At 43.2% G+C, this 20,224-nt stretch overlaps 2 protein-coding genes across 2 annotated transcripts; both read right to left on the bottom strand.

Annotated features, from left to right (window-relative positions):
- Positions 1-14,004: 14,004 nt before the first annotated feature.
- LOC310803083 (odorant receptor 131-2-like) lies at positions 14,005-14,916 on the bottom strand (the record flags this gene model as incomplete). Its single annotated transcript, XM_083667719.1, has 1 exon — positions 14,005-14,916. The coding sequence occupies one exon, from the start codon at positions 14,914-14,916 to the stop codon at positions 14,005-14,007; it is 912 nt and encodes a 303-aa protein (XP_083523845.1).
- Positions 14,917-15,585: 669 nt separating this feature from the next.
- LOC310803082 (odorant receptor 131-2-like) lies at positions 15,586-19,987 on the bottom strand (the record flags this gene model as incomplete). The annotated part of the gene is made up of 2 exons (XM_083667718.1): positions 15,586-15,615; positions 19,151-19,987. 2 exons carry the CDS (start codon positions 19,985-19,987, stop codon positions 15,586-15,588), a joined length of 867 nt encoding a protein of 288 aa, XP_083523844.1.
- Between the last annotated feature and the right edge of the window lie 237 nt (positions 19,988-20,224).

Here is a 20,224-nt window from a genome sequence, read left to right as displayed (position 1 = left end):
GTCACGACTCCGCCTCCATGATCTCTGCCCGCCGTGACTAGCACACCTGTCGGCAATCTAGTAATCGACTCTCCACTACTTATACCCTGCACCTGCTGCTAGTCATCGCTGGATCATTTGCCTTTCATGGTTTTGTCTTTGTGCCACGCTTCCAGCTCCAGTACCCTGTCTGTCTGATTACCTGCCTGCTTGCTTGACCTCTGCCTGTCTGATTACCCGTCTGCCTGCTCGATCCCTGCCTGTCTGACTACCTGTCTGCCTGCCTGACCCCTGCCTGTCTGACTACCTGCCTGCCCCACCTGTTCCTTTCTACTATACCTGTCTTATCAAATCGGCTTGCTTTACACTTACCTGCTTGTCCCTAGTCTGCATTTGGGTTCGGCCTCTGATTCGTGACAGGAGCGTTGTAGCCAGGAATGCAGAATGTCGTAAATGTGGCGAGAGAGGCGTGGATGTGAAATGTGAAATGAAGGCGTGGATGAGACATTCTGCAGCATTTTGGGTGAGCAGAGGACAGATTTTTGACAACATTTCTGAGGCTCTAGGCTATCCTAGATTTCTCTTTGGTTGCTTGATATAAATGCAATGTTCATTCCAGACTAGATGTCATCACTGTAAAGAACAACGCAGAGAAAGGACTTCTTATTGAACATATTCTTTAATAGGCTTTTAATAAATTAATGTAAATGTACAGTAGTAGTTTAATTGGTTAAAGTAAAATGCTCAGAAATGGCTGTACAGTAGGTGATAGAGAGGGTTGTACAAAGGTTAATAGAGGGATGAGTTGGTATAGCAATCTGACCGTGGTCAAAATACTACATGAATTATTTCAAATACTGAGTCTTTTCTTGGTTCTGCCTGGAGTGCCAGATGGGCACGGTTTGCAAATTTGGGATAATTCCACAATGAAACAACAAAAAAACAACCATACAACAAATACACACACAATAAAAGCCAGGCGATATACAGTGCCTTCGGAAAGTATTCAGACCCCTTCAGTTTTTCCACATTTTGTTGTGTTATAGACTCAATTTAAAATGGATTAAATTAAAAGAATTTGCCATCAATCCACACACAATACCCCTGAACGACAAAGTGTACTTAAGTATTCAGACCCTTTGCTATTACGTTTGCTATGGCTTTGACTCTTAAAATGACCTAAAATGCAAAAATGTCATCAACAAATCACTCAATAAGTTGGAGTGAGTCCATCTTAAATTTCAAAAACATGTTTTCGTTTCCACACACAATACCCCTGAACGACAAAGCGAAAACACGTTTTTTTTTAAATCATGTACTTAAGTATTCAGACCCTTTGCTATTACGTTTGCTATGGCTTTGACTCTTAAAATGACCTAAAATGCAAAAATGTCATCAACAAATCACTCAATAAGTTGGAGTGAGTCCATCTTAAATTTCAAAAACATGTTTTCGCTTTGTCATTCTGGGGTATTGTGTGTGGATTAATGGCAAATTCTTTAAATTCAATCTGTTTTAAATTGAATCTATAACACAACAACATGTGGAAAAAGTGAAGGGGTCTGAATACTTTCCCAAGGCACTGTATAACATAATGTCATAGTAATCATGATAGGGCAGGAAATGCACCATGTGCTAAAGTGCAGTTGTCATGAGAATAATAAATAACAATACATAGTTGTAAACTTCAGTTGACAGAGATGATGATCATAATAATGTTTGCCACTCGACATGTGTATTAATGTTATAATTACCCTGTCATAACATCATGTTAAAGGGAAACGCAATTTCCAGAAATGCAATCGTTGTTGACCATGTTGTCACACATTGATTCAGTAATAAGTTTGTAATAACTTAGAACTGGAAATGTTTACATTGGTGGAATTGTTTTTATAACATGGACACACCACCCCACTATGCTACATTGCCTTTGAACAGGTACTGTACATCGTTTATCATTCTTGTACATAGTTTTTTTATCATTCAATAAGCTTTACCCACTTTGAGATGCTTTCCCTACTCCTACCAACCGTTTAAAATTCACATGAACCTGAGTTGGCCTTATCTGGGCAGCACATAGTTTACTTGAGAAATAAACTCTCAGGTATCTGGCAAAGTTCTGATCTCTCACCCCATAGATCAGTGGGCTGAGGATACGTGGCAGAACATTAGTGAACAGGAAGTTGGAGAACAGAATGATGTTCCGGTTGTTTGGGAAGTACTGCAGGAGAACCATGTTGGTCAGAGGGGTGAGGTATGACAGCATAAATATCAAGAGCTGCATCCCGTGCAACAGTATGGTGTTACGAGCCTTCCTAGCCGACGCCTGGTCTGTCGTGGCCGCTTTGGCCGCAGACACCACCTTAAAATACGTCACAATCAAAGTCAGAAATACAAATGATAGGTTAATAACCTGGACCGCTGTGGTTTTAGCCTTATGAAACGGTGAGCTAAAAACACCAAGGGCATAACACATAACAGCTGAGGAGAAGAAGATAGGTTGAGTTGCAAGCACTATGATGATGTCAGCGAGTCCAGGAATGACCGCCACGGCCCAGATGAGGCAGATGAGGATGTAGGTCCTGCGGACTGTACAGATCTGAGAGTGATGGAGAGGTTTACACACTGCAATGTACCTTTCTAAGGCCATACCTGCCAGGTTCAGAGGACTGTTATAATTGGTCGTACTGCTAATGAGCAGTAGCATGCAGCACAAGGACATGTCCATGAACGGCATGGTATAGCTCAAGATCTGTAAAGCCACAGAGAAAGAGAGCATGATCATGTCATTGATCACCAGGTGAATGTAGAGGATATACCTGGGGTCCCGGTAGAATAACTCACTCTTGCAGAAAGTGTACACAAACATTCCATTAATATAGTTGATGATCACACCCAGAGTGAACGTGATGAAGTTTTTGATGAAAGCCTCCCTGAACAGGTCCTGTCTTATTGTGAAGTTCATTACTCATCAACTGTTGAGAACTCTACCTGGCAAACAAATAATAACATCACAGTACAGAACAATTAAAAAGATTATGGTTGAATGTCAGAGTAGACTAGACAAAGCTGGCTATGACCACACTGAAACACACCTGATCAACATCAAAGCGTTGGATGAGCACAGAATACAATATACCGGCTGCAGCTGATCAGAGTCTTTTCTTTGTTAGTGCTGTCACTCCATATTTCAATGACGAGACAGGCAGACGGTCCTCCTCGTGCCTATCTGGCTAGACTGTGAGATGGAGAGGCAAAGCTACTGGTTTATATAGATGCATTCTCTTGTTTTGGCATGTGACAATATGCTCTTTTGGGAAATGCTGAGATCAGCAGAGAGAGAGGAGAGGAAGAGGGGGGTGAGGGCAGTAATGATGATCTTTTAATGGATGGTATAGATACTTGTTACTATTCAAGGACTGTTCTAATCATGCTGTTGAAGCATACCTCTCTCACCAGGGCTGTAATGGGTTTTGCATTGTTCATGTATGGAATACAAAGTGAATGTGTGCTTGTCTTTCAGTCGACTCGGTTGGACATCTCACTATGGGATAAGTGTAGCCCTATGGAAAATTAGGCCTAACTATTAAAAGTTCATTGATTAATAAATAGGAACTAATAAATAGTATAAATAGAATAAGTTCATTAATAGAATACATAGGACTTAAAAAGGGTAAAACTATTACTATGTTTGATATTGAATAGAGTTTCATGGGTTAAGTTCATGTATTGAATTATTTACATGATGTAAAATGTATTTTGTTTTCTTAAATACTATGTTCACAATGCTGGCAATATTGTAAAGGGATTTACTTTTGATTTCTGTGAGAAAAGATTCAAATGTAAAGTTTGTGCATTTTGTTTATTTTCATGAGCCAATGAAAAAGTGAGTTAAGGTGTCAGGTGTCAGGTGGAGGAGAAGGAGAAGTGAGATTCAGGATGGCCAACGAAGAGAACGCATGGAATGTGCAGCTGTGCTGAGTAAGGTTAATATTGTGGAAATAGGTAGCCCACTTATTTCTGTGTTTAGAACAAGGTAATAATGCGAGTGCACAACCCGTGTACTTTATAAGTTATTACGTTCGGCGTATGACCTGTTTTGGAACAATTTCTCTGCAGAGGAGTAACCGTTCAGACGGTCAGCCACCTTGCTTAGCCTAGCCTAGCTCAACAGTGAGATAGCTAGCTTTCTTCGGAGTGCTTATGGACTGTGATCGACCAACACGGGAGCTCAAGACGTCTATAGCCACCGGGAGAGACAGTAGCACACAAGATTCCTGCCGTTCGAGAAAACTGCACCGGTTGCCGAGAGAGGAGCTTCGCGCGGCTGCCTGCTCAAGGAACTGGGAGTTTCGGTTTTGTCGTCTAGCTCGTGAGAGTGAAGGAGCCGCCATTTTAGGTGAGCTACAACTCACGCAAGCTACACGCGCCAGGCCTGCAACGCACTGGACTTTGGTATAGTTATCATTGTTATCATTGCCGGCTTTAGAATAGGTTTTATTTCTTTTCATTGAGGGTTACAGTGTTTACCATTTACATTTGGATATGTGCATGTTACATGTTATTGTATTTCATTTCATGCAATCTATTTTGGGGATTTAATATCAGTGAAAGACATGGAATTGGTGGGACTGTGTTAATGTGAATAGGTAGATGACTTATGGACTGTAAGTTATAAAAGTAGTGCAACCTAGTTATTAATTATACCTGTAGTGAACAGACAAAGTAAAAATACAATAATAGTTAGAGATAACATTTTATTTAAAGAATTCAGGTTAGCCACCCCTATTAATTGCCCAGACCAGCAAAGGGGCGCTACATAAGCATAGTGAGATTTTTGAAACCCTCTTTAATCACGCCTGGAACAGTTAATGCACAGTGCACCCACTTCATTTTTTTCACTCTTCACTCATTTATTCACAAGCCCATATGCAGTGTTCTGATAGAACCTAGCTACCTAGCTTAACTGTTCCAATGGAAAGTTAGAAAACAGCTTTCCCTGGGGCGTTAGGTTGCTTATTCTTCCCCACAGGAATCCTGTTGATTCAGGCTTTACCAAGTAATTTTTTCTCTGGTTTGGTTCATAAACAAGACATTGAATTAGTCACTTGCCTAGCTACTTTCTCTCGTGCTCTTCGGGTACCACATTAGTTTTGTTGCTAGCTGGTGAGTGAGCTCTCGTAGCGTACATGACCATCGAGGTGCTCCCCTCTTTTAGCACAGAAAGTGAAAGAGCTATTTTACTGCACAAGTGAAAGAAATAGTCTAGTTTGCCCCCTCGTGTTTTCCACATGAGTTAACACTGGCTAGCCAACGGTACACAACTGTTAGCATGCTCCCCCCACTTTACTGTTACGTGGCGCACTTTACCTGGTTCGCTAGCTTCACCACACAACGAAGTTACGCCAGCTGGTTAACAGCAACAGAGTGGTGGTAATAAACTCATACAATGTAATTACTATAAACATCTACCTGGCTACTTTTGCTCGTAATCCCCACTGGTTCTACTTGAGTTGTGTGTCATGACGTGTGTCACGTTCTAAGTGTTACTACTGGCTCCTTTGCATACATTTGGAGTTAGCTAGCATATGCAGGATACTGTCAACATCGGCATTGAGGGAACTTCCGCTTACTCTTTTCTCTCCTTCTTGTCCTCGTTGTTGATCAATGATGTCGCCAAAGAAAAATAATCTGTGCCTGGATTTACCTTGTAATTGTGGACTCACTATGGCCTCATAGGAGTCTCACTCCGCCATTCAACACGCAAGGGATGCGCTCTCTGTTCTAGCGAGCATTGCCTCTATTTCCAGGTCGGGAATTTGCAGCGGAGGGCAAAGTTCAATGTGAGTTTAGAGCTGAGCTGGCATATAGACTGCTGGATGAGGAAACCGCTAATCGCGAGGCCTCACAGCAATACTCCACTCTCAATGAGAGTGCCCATGTAGCGCCAGGGGACCCCAGTCTACAGAAGCGGAGGCCCTTTCTCACTGAGAGTGATGAGAGTGACCTCTCATGGTGCGCATCTAATAATAATTTCTCTGAGGGAGAGATTGATGAGGCTCTTGGTGAAGAGCGCCTCCCCTCTGCTCAACCTGTTACACAGGCGAGTGAGTGTAGTGAGGAGCCTATTCCTGACTTTGCTTTCATGGAAGTTTCATGAGTTAACACTAGCTAGCCAATGGAACAAACTTTGCTTTCATGGAAGCAATCAGAAGTGCTGCAGTGAAAGTCTACCCACTAAGAGGACTAGGCTGGATGGTCTCACCTCAACGGGTGAAGCCCCATCTGCACATGCGCATGCATGTCTTCCCAGACTCCTTATCTCAGATTCAGTATACATGGGATAAACCCCTCTCCTCCAGTGTCTTTAGACCTGGCTACGGCCACCTGGATTTGGATGATGTGGAGGCATTGGGCTGAAACTCCCTCCCGCCCGTGGGGGCATTATTGGAGTGTCTTGACCCCAAGGCAACCACCGCCTCCTCCTACATGATGGTGGCACTTTAACGCTTTAGCACTTTAATGCAGCCACCTATGACAGGATCTACAAAGCCTTTGTGCAGGCAGCGCACTCAACATCAATGCCACAACCTATGTCTACCTACAGGCTAAGGAGCTGTTTGACCCCCTGGCCGATGAGGCCACCGTCAAGGATGACAATATTATGGAGCTCTGCCTCCTTGTTGGCCACGCAACCAGGACCGTCAATTGTTCTGATGAGACTACAGGCAGAGTGATGGGTCTGGCTGTCATCGGCAAGAGGGCTCTCTGGCTTGACGAAGCAAAACTGTCAGAGAAGGAGAGGAAGCGTATCCTTGACGGACCTGTCAACCCCTCAGGGCTGTTTGGGCAGGTCACAGTCAAATCCAAGGAGAAAGAGACGGAGGTGTATCACAAAGCGTTGCCTCTCAAGTCCACCCTGAAGTCTTACATGCCTCTCACTGGACAGATAGTGACCATGAAGCCAAGGAGTCAATGCGATCTCAAGTGCAGGGTGTTTGAGAGACGTGGGGGGGTGCCTTTTCTGTACTTCCTCTCCAGGGCACTCTCCTTCTTACAGGACCTGCTTGAACAGAACAAAGCCTTTTCCACCATTAAGGGTTACCTGGCCACCGTTTTGGTATAAGTGACACGACAATAGGGGCACATCCCCTTGTGCCTCATTTTATGAAGGGAGTGCTCCGCATCCGTCATTTCCGCATTTCCAGGCCACCTGTCCCGTTTTGGGAATTGATGCACTCAATATGAGCCTTTGGAGACATTTGATATGGTAAATGCCTTGAAACTTGAAAATTCAGCAATAACATGACAACAATCATTATTGTCAGATCTGTAAATAATATACATTCCTTATTTGCTTTGGAACATTCAAACTTTTTGATGAACTACTGACATCAGCTCAGCCAGTGTAGCAGAAGACATTGCCAATTTACTCAAAGACCCCATTCAAAACTAGAGGTTATTGTTATAACCCATGGGCCAAACCCATAGATCAACTCGGGGAGGGGGGGGGGGGGGGGGGGTGGTGGAATAACTGGCCATGTGCTTTGGACAATAAGTGCCAGTGCAGGGCGCCATGGGTGTGTGTAAAGAAACTGATGAGCTATTACCGCTCACCATGGTTGTCTGCACCAGTCTGGGGCTATCAGAAGCAGGACTAGACTGTGTATTCTCCATCCGGTGAGCATGGAGGAGATGAGGTCCACGAGAGGAAAAGCGTAATGGAGTGCGCTACTCCCAAAGGAGCGTTGTGATCCACCATCAAAAGATCAATTTGTGATGAGCGTTGTCTCGAGATGCGTACAGATCGACAGCAGCCTGGCGGTAACATCTCCAAACAAGTGGGTGAAGTTGCTGTTCTCCGTAGGAGACCACCTTGTGACAGGAAATTCCCTTCTGAGTTCAGTATGCCTGGCACATGTGATGCTCTGAGAGACAACTGTCACGATTCCATCTGGACACTAGGGGGAGGCTGAGACCGCCCCATGTACTTTTTAGCACTCAGTTGCATCCCATTCTTAATTAAGGAACTCTCTATTTAAGTAATGTTTTCCTCAGTCCAGTGTTGTAGCTTGACACTTGTCATAAGTTCCGTTCTCTCAAGCGGTCCGCCGTCCAGCAATTCCACATCCCCTATCCCGGAGCGATCCCAAATCCCGAATGGTATGACGGCCACCCAGGAGGTTGCAAGTGGTTCCTTACCCAGTGTTCGATGGCATTCGAGCTGCAGCCCTCCTTGTTCTACACCGACGGGGCCAAGGTCGCATACATCATCTCCCTGCCCTCAGGGAAAGCCTTGACATGGGCAACAGCGGTGTGGGAACAACAGTCACCATCCTGCAGCTCCCTCTCTATTTTCACCTCCAAGCTGCGGCATGTCTTCGATCACCAAGTCGGCGGATGACAAGTGGCAAGTTGACTCTTCAGCCTACGGGAGGGGTCCAGGGCAGTGGCTGACTTCGCCATCATGTTCCGGAACCTTGCGGCGGAGTGTGATTGGCATCCGGAGGTTTTCATCACTGCCTTTCACCATGGATTGTCTGGCACTATTAAGGACGAGCTAGTTGCTCGGGATCTAGGAGGGGACCTTGAGTCTCTAATTACGATGGCTATCAGGGTTGACCACTGTTTCTGGTTTTACGATCATCCCAAGCCTCCCAAGTCCTGAGGAGCCCATGCAGCTGTGATAGGCGCAGGCGCGAACTTTGCTGCCACTACTGACCTCTGCCATTCCCGCTCTACATGCCGAGCTGAGCTGATGGGAAATGCCGAAGCTCGCCTGGACAAAGAGAGACCTGATGAGCTGTGCACTAACTCAGAGCTTTCGTGGACTCCGGGGCCGCTGACATTTCATCGACCAGGACCTCGTCAAGAAGCTACAGATCTCCTGCATGGACCGCCCCATCCCTCTGCATATACTAGTTCTCGATGGACCTCCCATCGGTTCCAACCAGGTAGATTCCCAGACGAGACCCATTCACTTACAGGTTGGAGAGAGCCACTCTGAGACTATTGATCACTTCCCCCGAGAACCTCCTTATCCTAGGGTACCCTTGGTTAGTGCAGCGTTACCACAATTCTCCTGGGCCATGGGCCACTTACTGGACTGAGGAGAGGCCTACCAGAATGACTGCCTAAGACCCCTGGAAAATCCTCTCTGAATCTTTGTTTCGATCTCAGTGAAGCCTTCAGTAAGAGGCAGACCTCCCTTCCTCCTCATCGGCCATACGACTGCGCCATAGACCTCCTGCCTGGTTCCACACTTCCCCGGGCTGCCAGCATTCTCTCACATCTGGGAGTCTTTGGTGGCAGGCTTCATTCTTCACTCAACCTCCCCAGCCGCCGCAAGCTTCTTCTTCGTGCGAAAAAAGGTCTGTGCCCTTGTATGGAGGACCATGGACTGAAAAAGATCACTGTCAAGATCCATTATCCATTGCCTCTGATGTCCTCTATCTCAGATGTCCTACCCAACACCTACAACCTGGTGAGGATCCAGGAGGCGGATGAGTGGAAACAGACTTTAACACCCCTAGTGGACACTACAAATATTTGGTCATGGCATGCGGGTTGTCGAACACGCCCACAGTATTCCAGGCATTGGTTAACGACACACTGGACCTCGTTGGTTAACGCCTTTGTGTACCTCGACAACATCCTGATCTTCTCTAAGACCCTCCCTAACACATTCTGCACGTCTGCCAAGTTCTGAGGCGCCTCCTGCGGAGTCAATTGTTCATTAAGCTGGAGAAGTGTAAGGTCCACGTCTCCTTCCTGGGCCGCATCATCTCCACCGCAGGAATCCAAATGGACCCGGTCAAGGTCAAGGCAGTCTCCGTCTGGCCCTGTCCCTCCTCTCTCAAGCAGGTCCAATGTTTCCTAGGGTTTGCCAATTTCTCTAGGCGCTTCATACGCAACTTTGGCTCGGTGGCAGCGTCTCTCACGGCGCTGACCCGACGCACACTGACCGACTCTGGAGGGCGTTTGAAGAGCTTAAGGGCCGCTTCACCTCCGGGCCCATCCTCATCCACCCTGCTCATCCGTTCCAGTTGGAGGTGGACACTTCTGATGTAGGGGCGGGGGCGATCGTTTCCCAGTGGACCGGGAAGGATGAGAAACTCCACCCATCCACTTTCCTGAGCTTTTGGTTGTCAAATGGGCCCTTGAGTAATGGAGACATTGGCTGGAGGGGGCGCCTCATCCCTTTGTGATATGGACGGACCACAAGAACCTGATCTCTATCCAGGAAGCCAAGCGATTGAACGCTTGCCAGGCTAGGTGGGCCCTGTTCTTTCACCCCGGCCTACTGCCTGGGATCTACGAACCAGATGGCGGATGCCCTGTCTTGTCTCCATGGTGTCTCTAATGAAGGAAATGAACCTGAGCCTATCATCCCTAGTTCCCACATTTTGGGCTGAGTATGCTTATAATTGGGCTGTCTCCGCTCGAGTGCTTTGTTTCGTTTTCCACCCCCCCCCCCCCTCCCCCTGTTTCAGAGCAGGAGGTGGAAGCAGGGTTTCCCTTGGCTTTTGTTCTTTAGTGCTGCTGCACCTGGTCCAGTGCACACGCCTCCCTGCTCTGTGCATGCACCCGACAGCATCGACAACCCAATCGCCACTGAAGACCCCTCATCCTTAGGAGCCGCTCCTTGGGTAGGGGGTACTGTCACGATTCATCTGGACACTAGGGGGCGTCAGAGACTGCACCATGGACTTATTAGCACTCAGGTGCGTCCCATTGTTCATTAAGGACCTCTCTATTTAAGTTGTTTGTTTTCCTAAATCATTTAAACCCTATTAGAATCAATGACTGTAACAGAAGGATTCTGTGGAACATGTTTTGGCCACATGGCTATACCATGTGGCCAAAAAAAATATGAGAAGCTCCTAATCTTCTTCGGTGTTAAAAATATACCAAGCGATGAGTTTCAATATGGCCACGATATTTCATCATCAACCAATTTATTGTCAATCCCATCCAACCCATGAAATCTCATTTTATTCTCGACATTACCTAACTCCTATACTTTTCAGATCAGGTTAGGTGAGAAACTTGAGTACTGCATTTGAAGTTGACTCAAATTGTAATGATTTGAGAAAGTAAATTACCATCCCACTGAAAACATGGTCCAAATATTACCGAAATAGCCAAATAAGCCAAATCTTCCATCACTAGCCACAATTGACAAGTTGTTGATCTCGTATCATGATGCTGGCTCATGGCAACATCCTTCAGTTCTCTCAAGCCTTGATTGGCATTTCAGTGTAATTGTGTCAACATTTAGGTGTGTAAAACTACACATTTATTTGAAGACATGACGTACTGCACATCTAAAAGTGTATTTTCACCAAATATTATTGAGAATATGCAAAATAATAATGCATGTACTGGCATATACTGCAAACAGAATGTGATTTCATGATTTATTGTTAGTGTTCAATTGTTGCGGCACTTCTGGATGCAACACATCTAGCGTGGTTCATAAGGTTTCCATGCTCCTACTCAGTGCCTCACTCGTGCTGATACAATCCCTGCGTGTTCCCACCCCTTGGCTGGCTCAAACCAGAAATGCTTCTATCGTCCAAAAAAAAAACAGACAGGCATGAATTTGTATATTTTAGGTAATTGTAGAACATCAAAGTCACCCTGGATTCGACCTTAGCTAAGTAGCTAGTTTATGAACTGCTTGCAGCTATAGGAAGCATGTGCAGATAAATTGGAATATTTGTGAGTGCTTATATGCACTCTGCACTGTATGGGGCTGTCATGCAACGCCCCAGGCCTGGACCAGGCGTGATTGAAAAGGTCTCCCTCCAGCTAGAGGGAACGTGCAGGGTGCAGATCCCATATTGAGGGGTTGAATGGAGTCAACTGAAAGAGAACCAATAAATCAGTAACAGGAAATTGTAATTCTATAGACCCCTTTCGAGTTCACATCACACATGGATAAACTTGGATGCGGCGTGCACACATTGGTTGGCACCCATCGTCAGTCAATATCACGTAGAAACACATTATCGTACAGTAGACACGAGCTGGCATCTCACTTAAACAAAACAAAAATATCCTGTTTTGAAGTTGGGTGACAAAACAGAAAAGGACTTGTTGAAGGATAGCATCAACAAATACTCCTTTTAGCAATTTCATGTATGGCTAGGTAGCATTGCAAAACACTAGTAGGAATCATATGAAAAATATGGATTTAGCTGATGAGCTTGTTTTTACCTGCTCTCTTCCAACATATGTCCCTAGTTATCTAATAAATAGCCTATCAAAAAGCAATTGAATCTACCTTGCATTTTAACAGTGATGCTTTTAACTTTTGAAATGATAACGGTTCCTGTTGCTAAGTACAGATTGCTAGCAAAGTAGGTAGCTTGCCAGTTGAAGTGATGACTAGTTGACATGCTTGATTTCGCAAAGCTTTATTCACTACAAAATAATAGTCCATAGCTAACTTTTCATAGGTCAAAGGCGAACTAAACACAGAAGATATCTCAAGAAGAGAACTCAAGTTTTGAATTCAAAGCAGGGAATTCCATCTGAGAATTTTTAGAACTTTACTGCATGTTCTCTGATGCTTCACAGTCATGTAACCATGGCAATGGTCGCAATGTCAGGGTCATTGTTATAATTACAATATAATTTATATACTCTTAGTGCCACTAATAAATTCATTGTCCCCCACCGAAGAAATGTGTTTCGCCATAGAGTAGAGATTGTTCTGGCACTTTCATATTGAATTGTGTTCATTTGGAATGAAGTGCCATGCATCAGTGTCACTTTCGGCCAAGGAATCAAATTGACGGTGGGAAATATCACAACAAGATGGTGGCTACTTGAGTGAAAAATTAGGATGTCTTCCACGACAGTTTCTGAAATAAATATACTATATTTTTGTTGTATGAAACACTCTCGAAATGTATTTTACCCCCTCTTGCAAGCAAGCTACTCTGTTACTAGCATAGAAATGCCTAAAAAGTCTTCAGCAAGTCCACCTATTGTTCTTCGACATATTTATCATTATTATTATTCTAATTCTTCCAGCTGCTACTTCTCCTACAACATTTAAGCTATTCACACCTATCCAACTTTAAAACAAGCAGAGAGGTCTAACCATCGGAATTAATAGAATGTCATCATTATTATGAACAAAGAAAAGGAAAGAAAGGACTTCTTATTTAACATAACCTTTAATCAACTTTTAATTTATTTATTTATTAATATAGATGTACAGTAGAGATGGTTGTACAGAGATTAATAGAAGGAGGAGTTGGTATAAAAAAACGACCTTGGTTGAAATACTATTTGACATTTTTAAATACTTTGAGCGTTTCCTTGGGTCTGTCGGGAGTGGCAAATGTGTGACGATTCCATTTGCTCCATTGTGCCAGGCAAACTCAATCAAGCACAGCACAGGAAAGTATTCAAAATTATTTTTAATGCAATTTACACCCAGGTCTGATAGAAAAACAGGTTGCACATTATTTCTCCTACATAAATTACCACAAATGTATTTAGAACTTACAGTGTTGGTCATGTTGCACAACAAATAGCCTATATTCTATTAGATTGCATTTCAAAGCCAAATTATAGGATCAAAGTTGGCGAGGCCTACAAGGTGCCTCACAATTGTCTAAGAGCTCCTTGATATTTCCTATAAATATTGTTTTGTTTACTGAAATATTACAGGATTCCAATACCGCGACAACATTTTAGCATCATTGTGAAGGTGTGATTCACCTAATTTCATCGGTATGTGTCATTAGAAATATCAGAAAAAATCATGGAAGAATTTCAACTATCAAAATAATAACATACTATGGCCCTCCTAAGGAGGTCTGTTCATGTTATGTCTACTTACCTTTGACTCCCATGACATCTCCAGGACATAGTTAGGGACGAAATCAGGACGTTATTGGAATGTTCTTACAACCATTTATCATTCTTGAACAAAAATCAATCAGCTTTACCCACTTTAAGAGATACGATACTTTCCCTACCAACTGTTTGGAATTCATATGAGCCTCAGTTTACCGTATCTGGGCAGCAGAGTTTGCACGAGAAATAAACTCTCACGTGTCGGGCAAACTTCTGATCTCTCACCCCATAGATCAGTGGGCTGAGGAGGCGTGGCAGAATGTTAGTGAACAGGAAGTTGGAGAACAGAATGGTGGTCCGGTTGTTTGGGAAGTACTGCAGGAGAATCATGTTGGTCAGAGGGGTGAGGTACGACAGCATACATATCATGAGCTGAACTCCGTGCAACAGTATGGTGTTACGAGCCTTCCTTGCCGATGCCTGGTCTGTCGTGGCCGCTTTGGCCGCGTACAACACCTTAAAATACGTCACAATCAAAGTCAGAAATACAAATGATAGGTTAATAACCTGGACCGCTGTGGTTTTAGCCTTATGATATGGTGAGCTAAAAACACCAAGGGTATAACACAAAACAGCTGAGGAGAAGAAGAACGGTCGAATTGCAAGCAGTATGATGATGTCAGTGAGTCCAGGAATGACCGCCACGCCCCAGATGAGGCAGACGAGGATGTAGGTCCTGCGGACTGTACAGATCTGAGAGTGATGGAGAGGTTTACACACTGCAATGTACCTTTCTAAGGCCATGCCTGCCAGGTTCAGAGGACTGTTCCTATTGGTGGTTCCGATGATGAGCAGTAGCATGCAGCACAAGGACATGTCCATGAACGGCAAGGCATAGGTCAAGATCATTAAAGCCACGGAGAAAGAGAGCATGATCATGTCATTGATCACCAGGTGAATGTAGAGGATATACCTGGGGTCCCGGTAGAATAACTCACTCTTGCAGAAAGTGTACACAAACATTCCGTTAATATAGTTGATGATCACACCCAGAGTGAACGTGATGAAGTTTTTGATGAAAGCCTCGCTGAACTGGTCCTGTCTTATTGTGAAGTTCATTACTCATCAACTGTTGAGAACTCTACCTGGCAAACACATAATAACATCATGTACAGAACAATTAAAAAGATTATGGTTGAATGTCAGAGTAGACTAGACAAGGCTGGCTATGACCACACTGAAACACACCTGATCAACATCAAAGCGTTGGATGAGCACAGAATACCGGCTGCAGCTGTAGTTGATAGTTGATCAGAGTCTTTTCTCTGTTAGTGTTGCCACTCTATATCCCAATGACGAGACAGGCAGACGACGCAGACAGACGGTCCTCCTCGTGCCTATCTGGCTAGGCTGTGAGAAGGAGAGGCAAAGCTACTTGTTTATATAGATGCATTCTGTTATTTTGTGGTGAGACAAGCTCCTCTTGGGAAATGCTGAGATCAGTGAAAGAATAGAGCAGAGGATGGGGGGGAGGGCAGTGCATGATCATTAATGATGATATTTTAATAGATGGTACTATGTTACTATGACTGGGATGTTCATAGACAAATGTCGCAAAGTTCTTCAACAATACTAAACATTATAAACAATAATACATTATAAACAATATGAACTAACCTTGAACCATAGACCCCCAAAAAGCAAGCCATGCAAAAAAAAAAAAAAGCATTGGGCACAATGACAAGGAAAAACTCCCTGGGAGGAAAAAACCTTGAGAGGAACCAGACTCTAAGGGGGACCCATGGCAAACACAGATACCTGGCAAACACAGAACAACAATCTTATTCAGATACTATATTTGCCTCGATACAGTACATGGGGACCTAACCATAAACTCACTTGACGTACAGTACAATACAGGAAAAAATATTATGATTGAATGTTAGAGTAGACTAGACAAGGCTGGCTATGAACACACTGAAACACACCTGAACAACATTAACACATTGGATGAGCACAGAATACAGTAAATTGTTTGCAGCTGTCGTGTTGATCAATCTTATCTCCTCCTAATGTTGACACTTCATATCCCAATGACATGACAGACTGACAAAGACAGGTGTTCCTCCTTGTGCCTATCTGACTAGGTTGTGAGATGGAGAGGCAAAGCTGCTCATTTATATATAGATGCATTCTCTCACGTTGTGGTGAGACAAGATAATCTCTTGGGAAATTCTGAGATAGAGACAATAGGGGGGGAGGGGCGTATGTGTATGATCATTAATAATTATATTTTAACAGATGGTGTAGATACCTGTTACTATGCAAGGACTGTTCTCATCATGTTGTTGAAGCATATACAGTGCTCTCCGTAATGGGACAGTGTAACTGACCGTTGTACACAGAGGCAGACGCAGCGTTTGGTTTGAGGGAACAGCTTCCCGTTTATTCATATAGTAAATTGTCCAATGTTTGGGCTTTCCAGCCTCTGGCGAAAGTCTCTCTTACGTCTTGCCGTTCCCAGCTCAGCTCGCCTCCTGAAATGACAGAAGCACACACATCTTAAACATTCGCCGACGAGACTTAATTCGCAGCAGGTGTGCAACAAAAGTCTCGCCGACGCAACCCCGGCCACGGTCCTGTAGCTCCCTCTACAGGCCGAACGCTGCATGTCCCCCCCACAGACAGTGAAGCGTTTTTTCTTCTTTTTGTGTCTACTCCAAAAGTTTGGAGGGTTTGGATTTTGGATTTTAAATCAAACAATTACTATGAGGTTAAAGTATAGATTCTCAGATTTGATTTAAAGGTATTTGTGTTAGGGGTTTAACAGAATAGGCGACTATGATAACCACTAGTCGCCGCTGTGAGCTGTTGTCGACTAGTTGTGGAGTAAGTGGTTGTAGTTAAACTGGTATGATTCACGCTGTGTCATAACGTGTGCCGATTGTGTGCGGTAACAGTTTAATTCATCAGTTAAGGATGAATATAACACCATTGAAATGTTGGCTCTCATCTGTAAAATAAACAGCTTTTCATACATCCGTTTGTAACATCATAGCACATTTGAATAGATAAATAACCACTGTACACCTTAGCCTAATAATTCATTGACGATTTGCTTTTGAAACTGTGAGGCACCTCGACGTTTCCCAGAGACTGTATAGAACACTAAAGGTGACGCAGTCCAGGAGATAATGACGGGTGAGGTCGCTGGTAGAATTTTACACACAAGGACAGGGTGGCCTCAAAGGAAAGTGTTTGAAGGACGCACCATTGCAGCATAGGTTTAACCACAGAGCTCAGTTTTTATATCTTCATTGATGATGCACTGAAAGTGCTGATGGCATCAACATGAATAATTCTGAAGTGTACAGAAACATCTTGTCTACTCAATCAAATGCCTCCAAACTCATTGGACACGGCTTCATCATACAGCGAGTTAATGATCCAAAACCAGGGGGGCAATCCTGCCCAGAGATTTTGAAGCTGGTTATACCATGTGGCCAAGTAGAGAACTGTGTGGCTGGTGCCCAAAAGCATATTTCCTCATTGAAACCCATTAATGTTAAACGTTGTATTCCATCTGGCCAAATAAGACTGTTTTAGACTGCGATTTCAGTTTCTATTATTTCCTGGTTTTACATTTAGTATTGTCCCTTGGCCGATTTTTCTTTCATAGCCCAGAAATGAGTTCACATGAGTGCATAATAACTACCAATTTTTAGAACAGCTGTTGGCATCTCAACTCAACATATACAATTTTAAGTTTAGCTTGTTATAACTAGCTTTTTATCTAGTTGGATTAGCTGTCAGCAAACAACCTCCTGTGAGTCTTGATTGCTATTTGGAAGCTATACCATGCTAGGCTATGAGAATATCATCATCATAACCAAAGGACAACAATTAGCCTACTAGTAGCTACTGTAGTTGCCAGCCAGTCAGACGTAATGAACGCAACATTGTGTCGATCACTGTCAAGCACAGCCACTATGTGTGCACAATGATTGATTTACCATGGCAGTCAATACGAATTGAACTAATGAACAGAAATTGCACCAGTGTTAGTGAATGTAGCAACATGTTTTTTGAGAAATGGATGGTTTGGGGATTAGTCTTGCATTTTAATGCTGGTAACCTGTTGTATAAAATCAATCATACACAAGTCTGTATGTTATGACATTTTTATCATGGCTGTGGTAGTCTACACCACTCAGCTTTGGTTTGACATCTTCTGTCATTGTCGAAATCGGGACAAATAGCCAAAATGCAAGGTGTTCACCTTACTCCATCTCCATCTCTCACTATATGCGATTACTTTGTGTGGTGTGTGGTGGTGTACTTTACTGCTAGATTGTAGCACATGATTGGATGAGTTGAGATTGACATACTGACAAATATATGCAACACTAGCCCTTGTATTTTCACAGTAATCACTACGTTATTCTCCCATCAAAAGTCACCAGAATTGCCTGTTTAACAGGTGATATACAACACGGTAGATTTTTCAAGTAGATTTAAGTAGCTTTAAATGTTAATAATTTTACTTGAGTACCTTTTGAATTAAGTATTGTACTTTGTAGGAGAGCCACAAGAAGCGGGGTTAATACTATTTTTCTCACAGTTCTTCTGTTTTTAATTTTTAATAAATTATTGAAATTTTTCAGAATTCTTCTTTCACTTTGAAAGTGTCCAGTAGGCTGTGTAGATCAATGGGAAAAATCCCAATTTAATGTATTTAAATGTGTGGCTCTGAGCTTACAAAATGTGGAAATTGTGCACGGGGGTGAATACTTTTCCAACGCAATGTAAACGTAACGTGCTATGAAAAGTAACGTAAAGTAAGCAAAATTCAGATTGTTTCTGCACAGTCCAACATGGGGCCTATATGGCCACTATAAAAGAACATACTATTTTATGATAATATGCTTATTTCAAGGAGAGCATTACTGCAATGAAATCTTCCCTCTGTTGCTTATTGTACCTTATAAGCAAATCGGTAAATCATCAAACCTATTATGACATTGTAGTTCACATATTGAATATTGACTTAAGTGATGTAGGCCCTTCCTTGATCATCTTGTCTAGAAACAAAAACCTTTAACACAGTCATTAAATTACAATTTAACAATGTGAGTAGAGTATTATGACTGCAGTAATTGCAGTGTTCAATTACAGGTTTATAATGTCAAGGTTACTAAAGACAATAAAAAAGAAAATGCATGACTTAAATTGTTGAATTTATATCAAATTACATTTACTTGTTTATTTGGAATGAAGTTGGTTTTATCTGCATGGGACACAAATTACAGGAGAAATAATGTTTCATGTACTTGATTAAATTCTTATCTCGTACCCCATAGACCAGGGGGCTTAGAAGCCTGGGACAGATATTAGTCACAACAAAGTTAGAAAACAGAATGGTTCTACTGTAATTTGGGAAGTAAGGTATGAGAACCAGATTCAGCATAGGGGAGATGTATGCCAACATACAGAGCAGGAGTTGTAGCCCATGTAGCAGTATGGTGTTACGAGCCTTTCTAGCCGACACACTGTCTGTGGAAGCAGCTTTGGCAGCGAATAGGACCTTGAAATAAGTCACAACCAATGTCAACCACACAAACGACAAGTACATTACATTCATAGCTGTGCTTTTAGCCTTATGATACACTGAATTATATAATCTTGCGACATAACACAGAATGCCTGAGGAGAGAAAAGACAATGGTTGAGTTGCGAGCACGATGATGATATCAATGAGTCCGTGGATGACCGCCACACCCCAGATGAGGCAGATGAGGATGTAGGTCCTGCGGACTGTACAGATCTGAGAGTGATGGAGAGGTTTACACACAGCAATGTACCTTTCTATGGCCATGCCTGCCAGGTTCAGAGGGTTATTCTTATTTGTGGTCGAACCTAACAGCAGTACAAAGAAGCACACTGACACATTTATCAATGTCCCAGTGTAGACCACAACCTGCAAGATCACTGAGAGGGAGAGCATGATCATGTCGTTGATCACCAGGTGAATGTAGAGGATATACCTGGGGTCCCGGTAGAATAACTCACTCTTGAAGAAAGTGTAGACAAACGTCCCATTAATATAGTTGATGATCACACCCAGAGTGAACGTGATGAAGTTTTTGATGAAAGCGTCGTTGAACTGGTCCCGTCTTATTGTGAAGTTCATTACTCAACTGTTGAGAACTCTACCTGGCAAACACATAATAACATCACGTACAGAACAATTAAAAAGAGTATGGTTGAATGTCAGAGTAGACTAGACAAGGCTGGCTATGACCACACTGAAACACACCTGATCAACATCAAAGCGTTGGATGAGCACAGAATACAGTAAACCGGCTGCAGCTGTAGTTGATAGTTGATCAGAGTCTTTTCTCTGTTAGTGCTGCCACTCCATATTTCA

This window comes from Argentina silus, assembly GCF_951799395.1.
Source record: "Argentina silus genome assembly, chromosome: 4".
NCBI lineage: Eukaryota > Metazoa > Chordata > Actinopteri > Argentiniformes > Argentinidae > Argentina > Argentina silus.
Note: the sequence above shows the minus strand (reverse complement) of the source record. Positions and strands in the feature narration are given on the sequence as shown.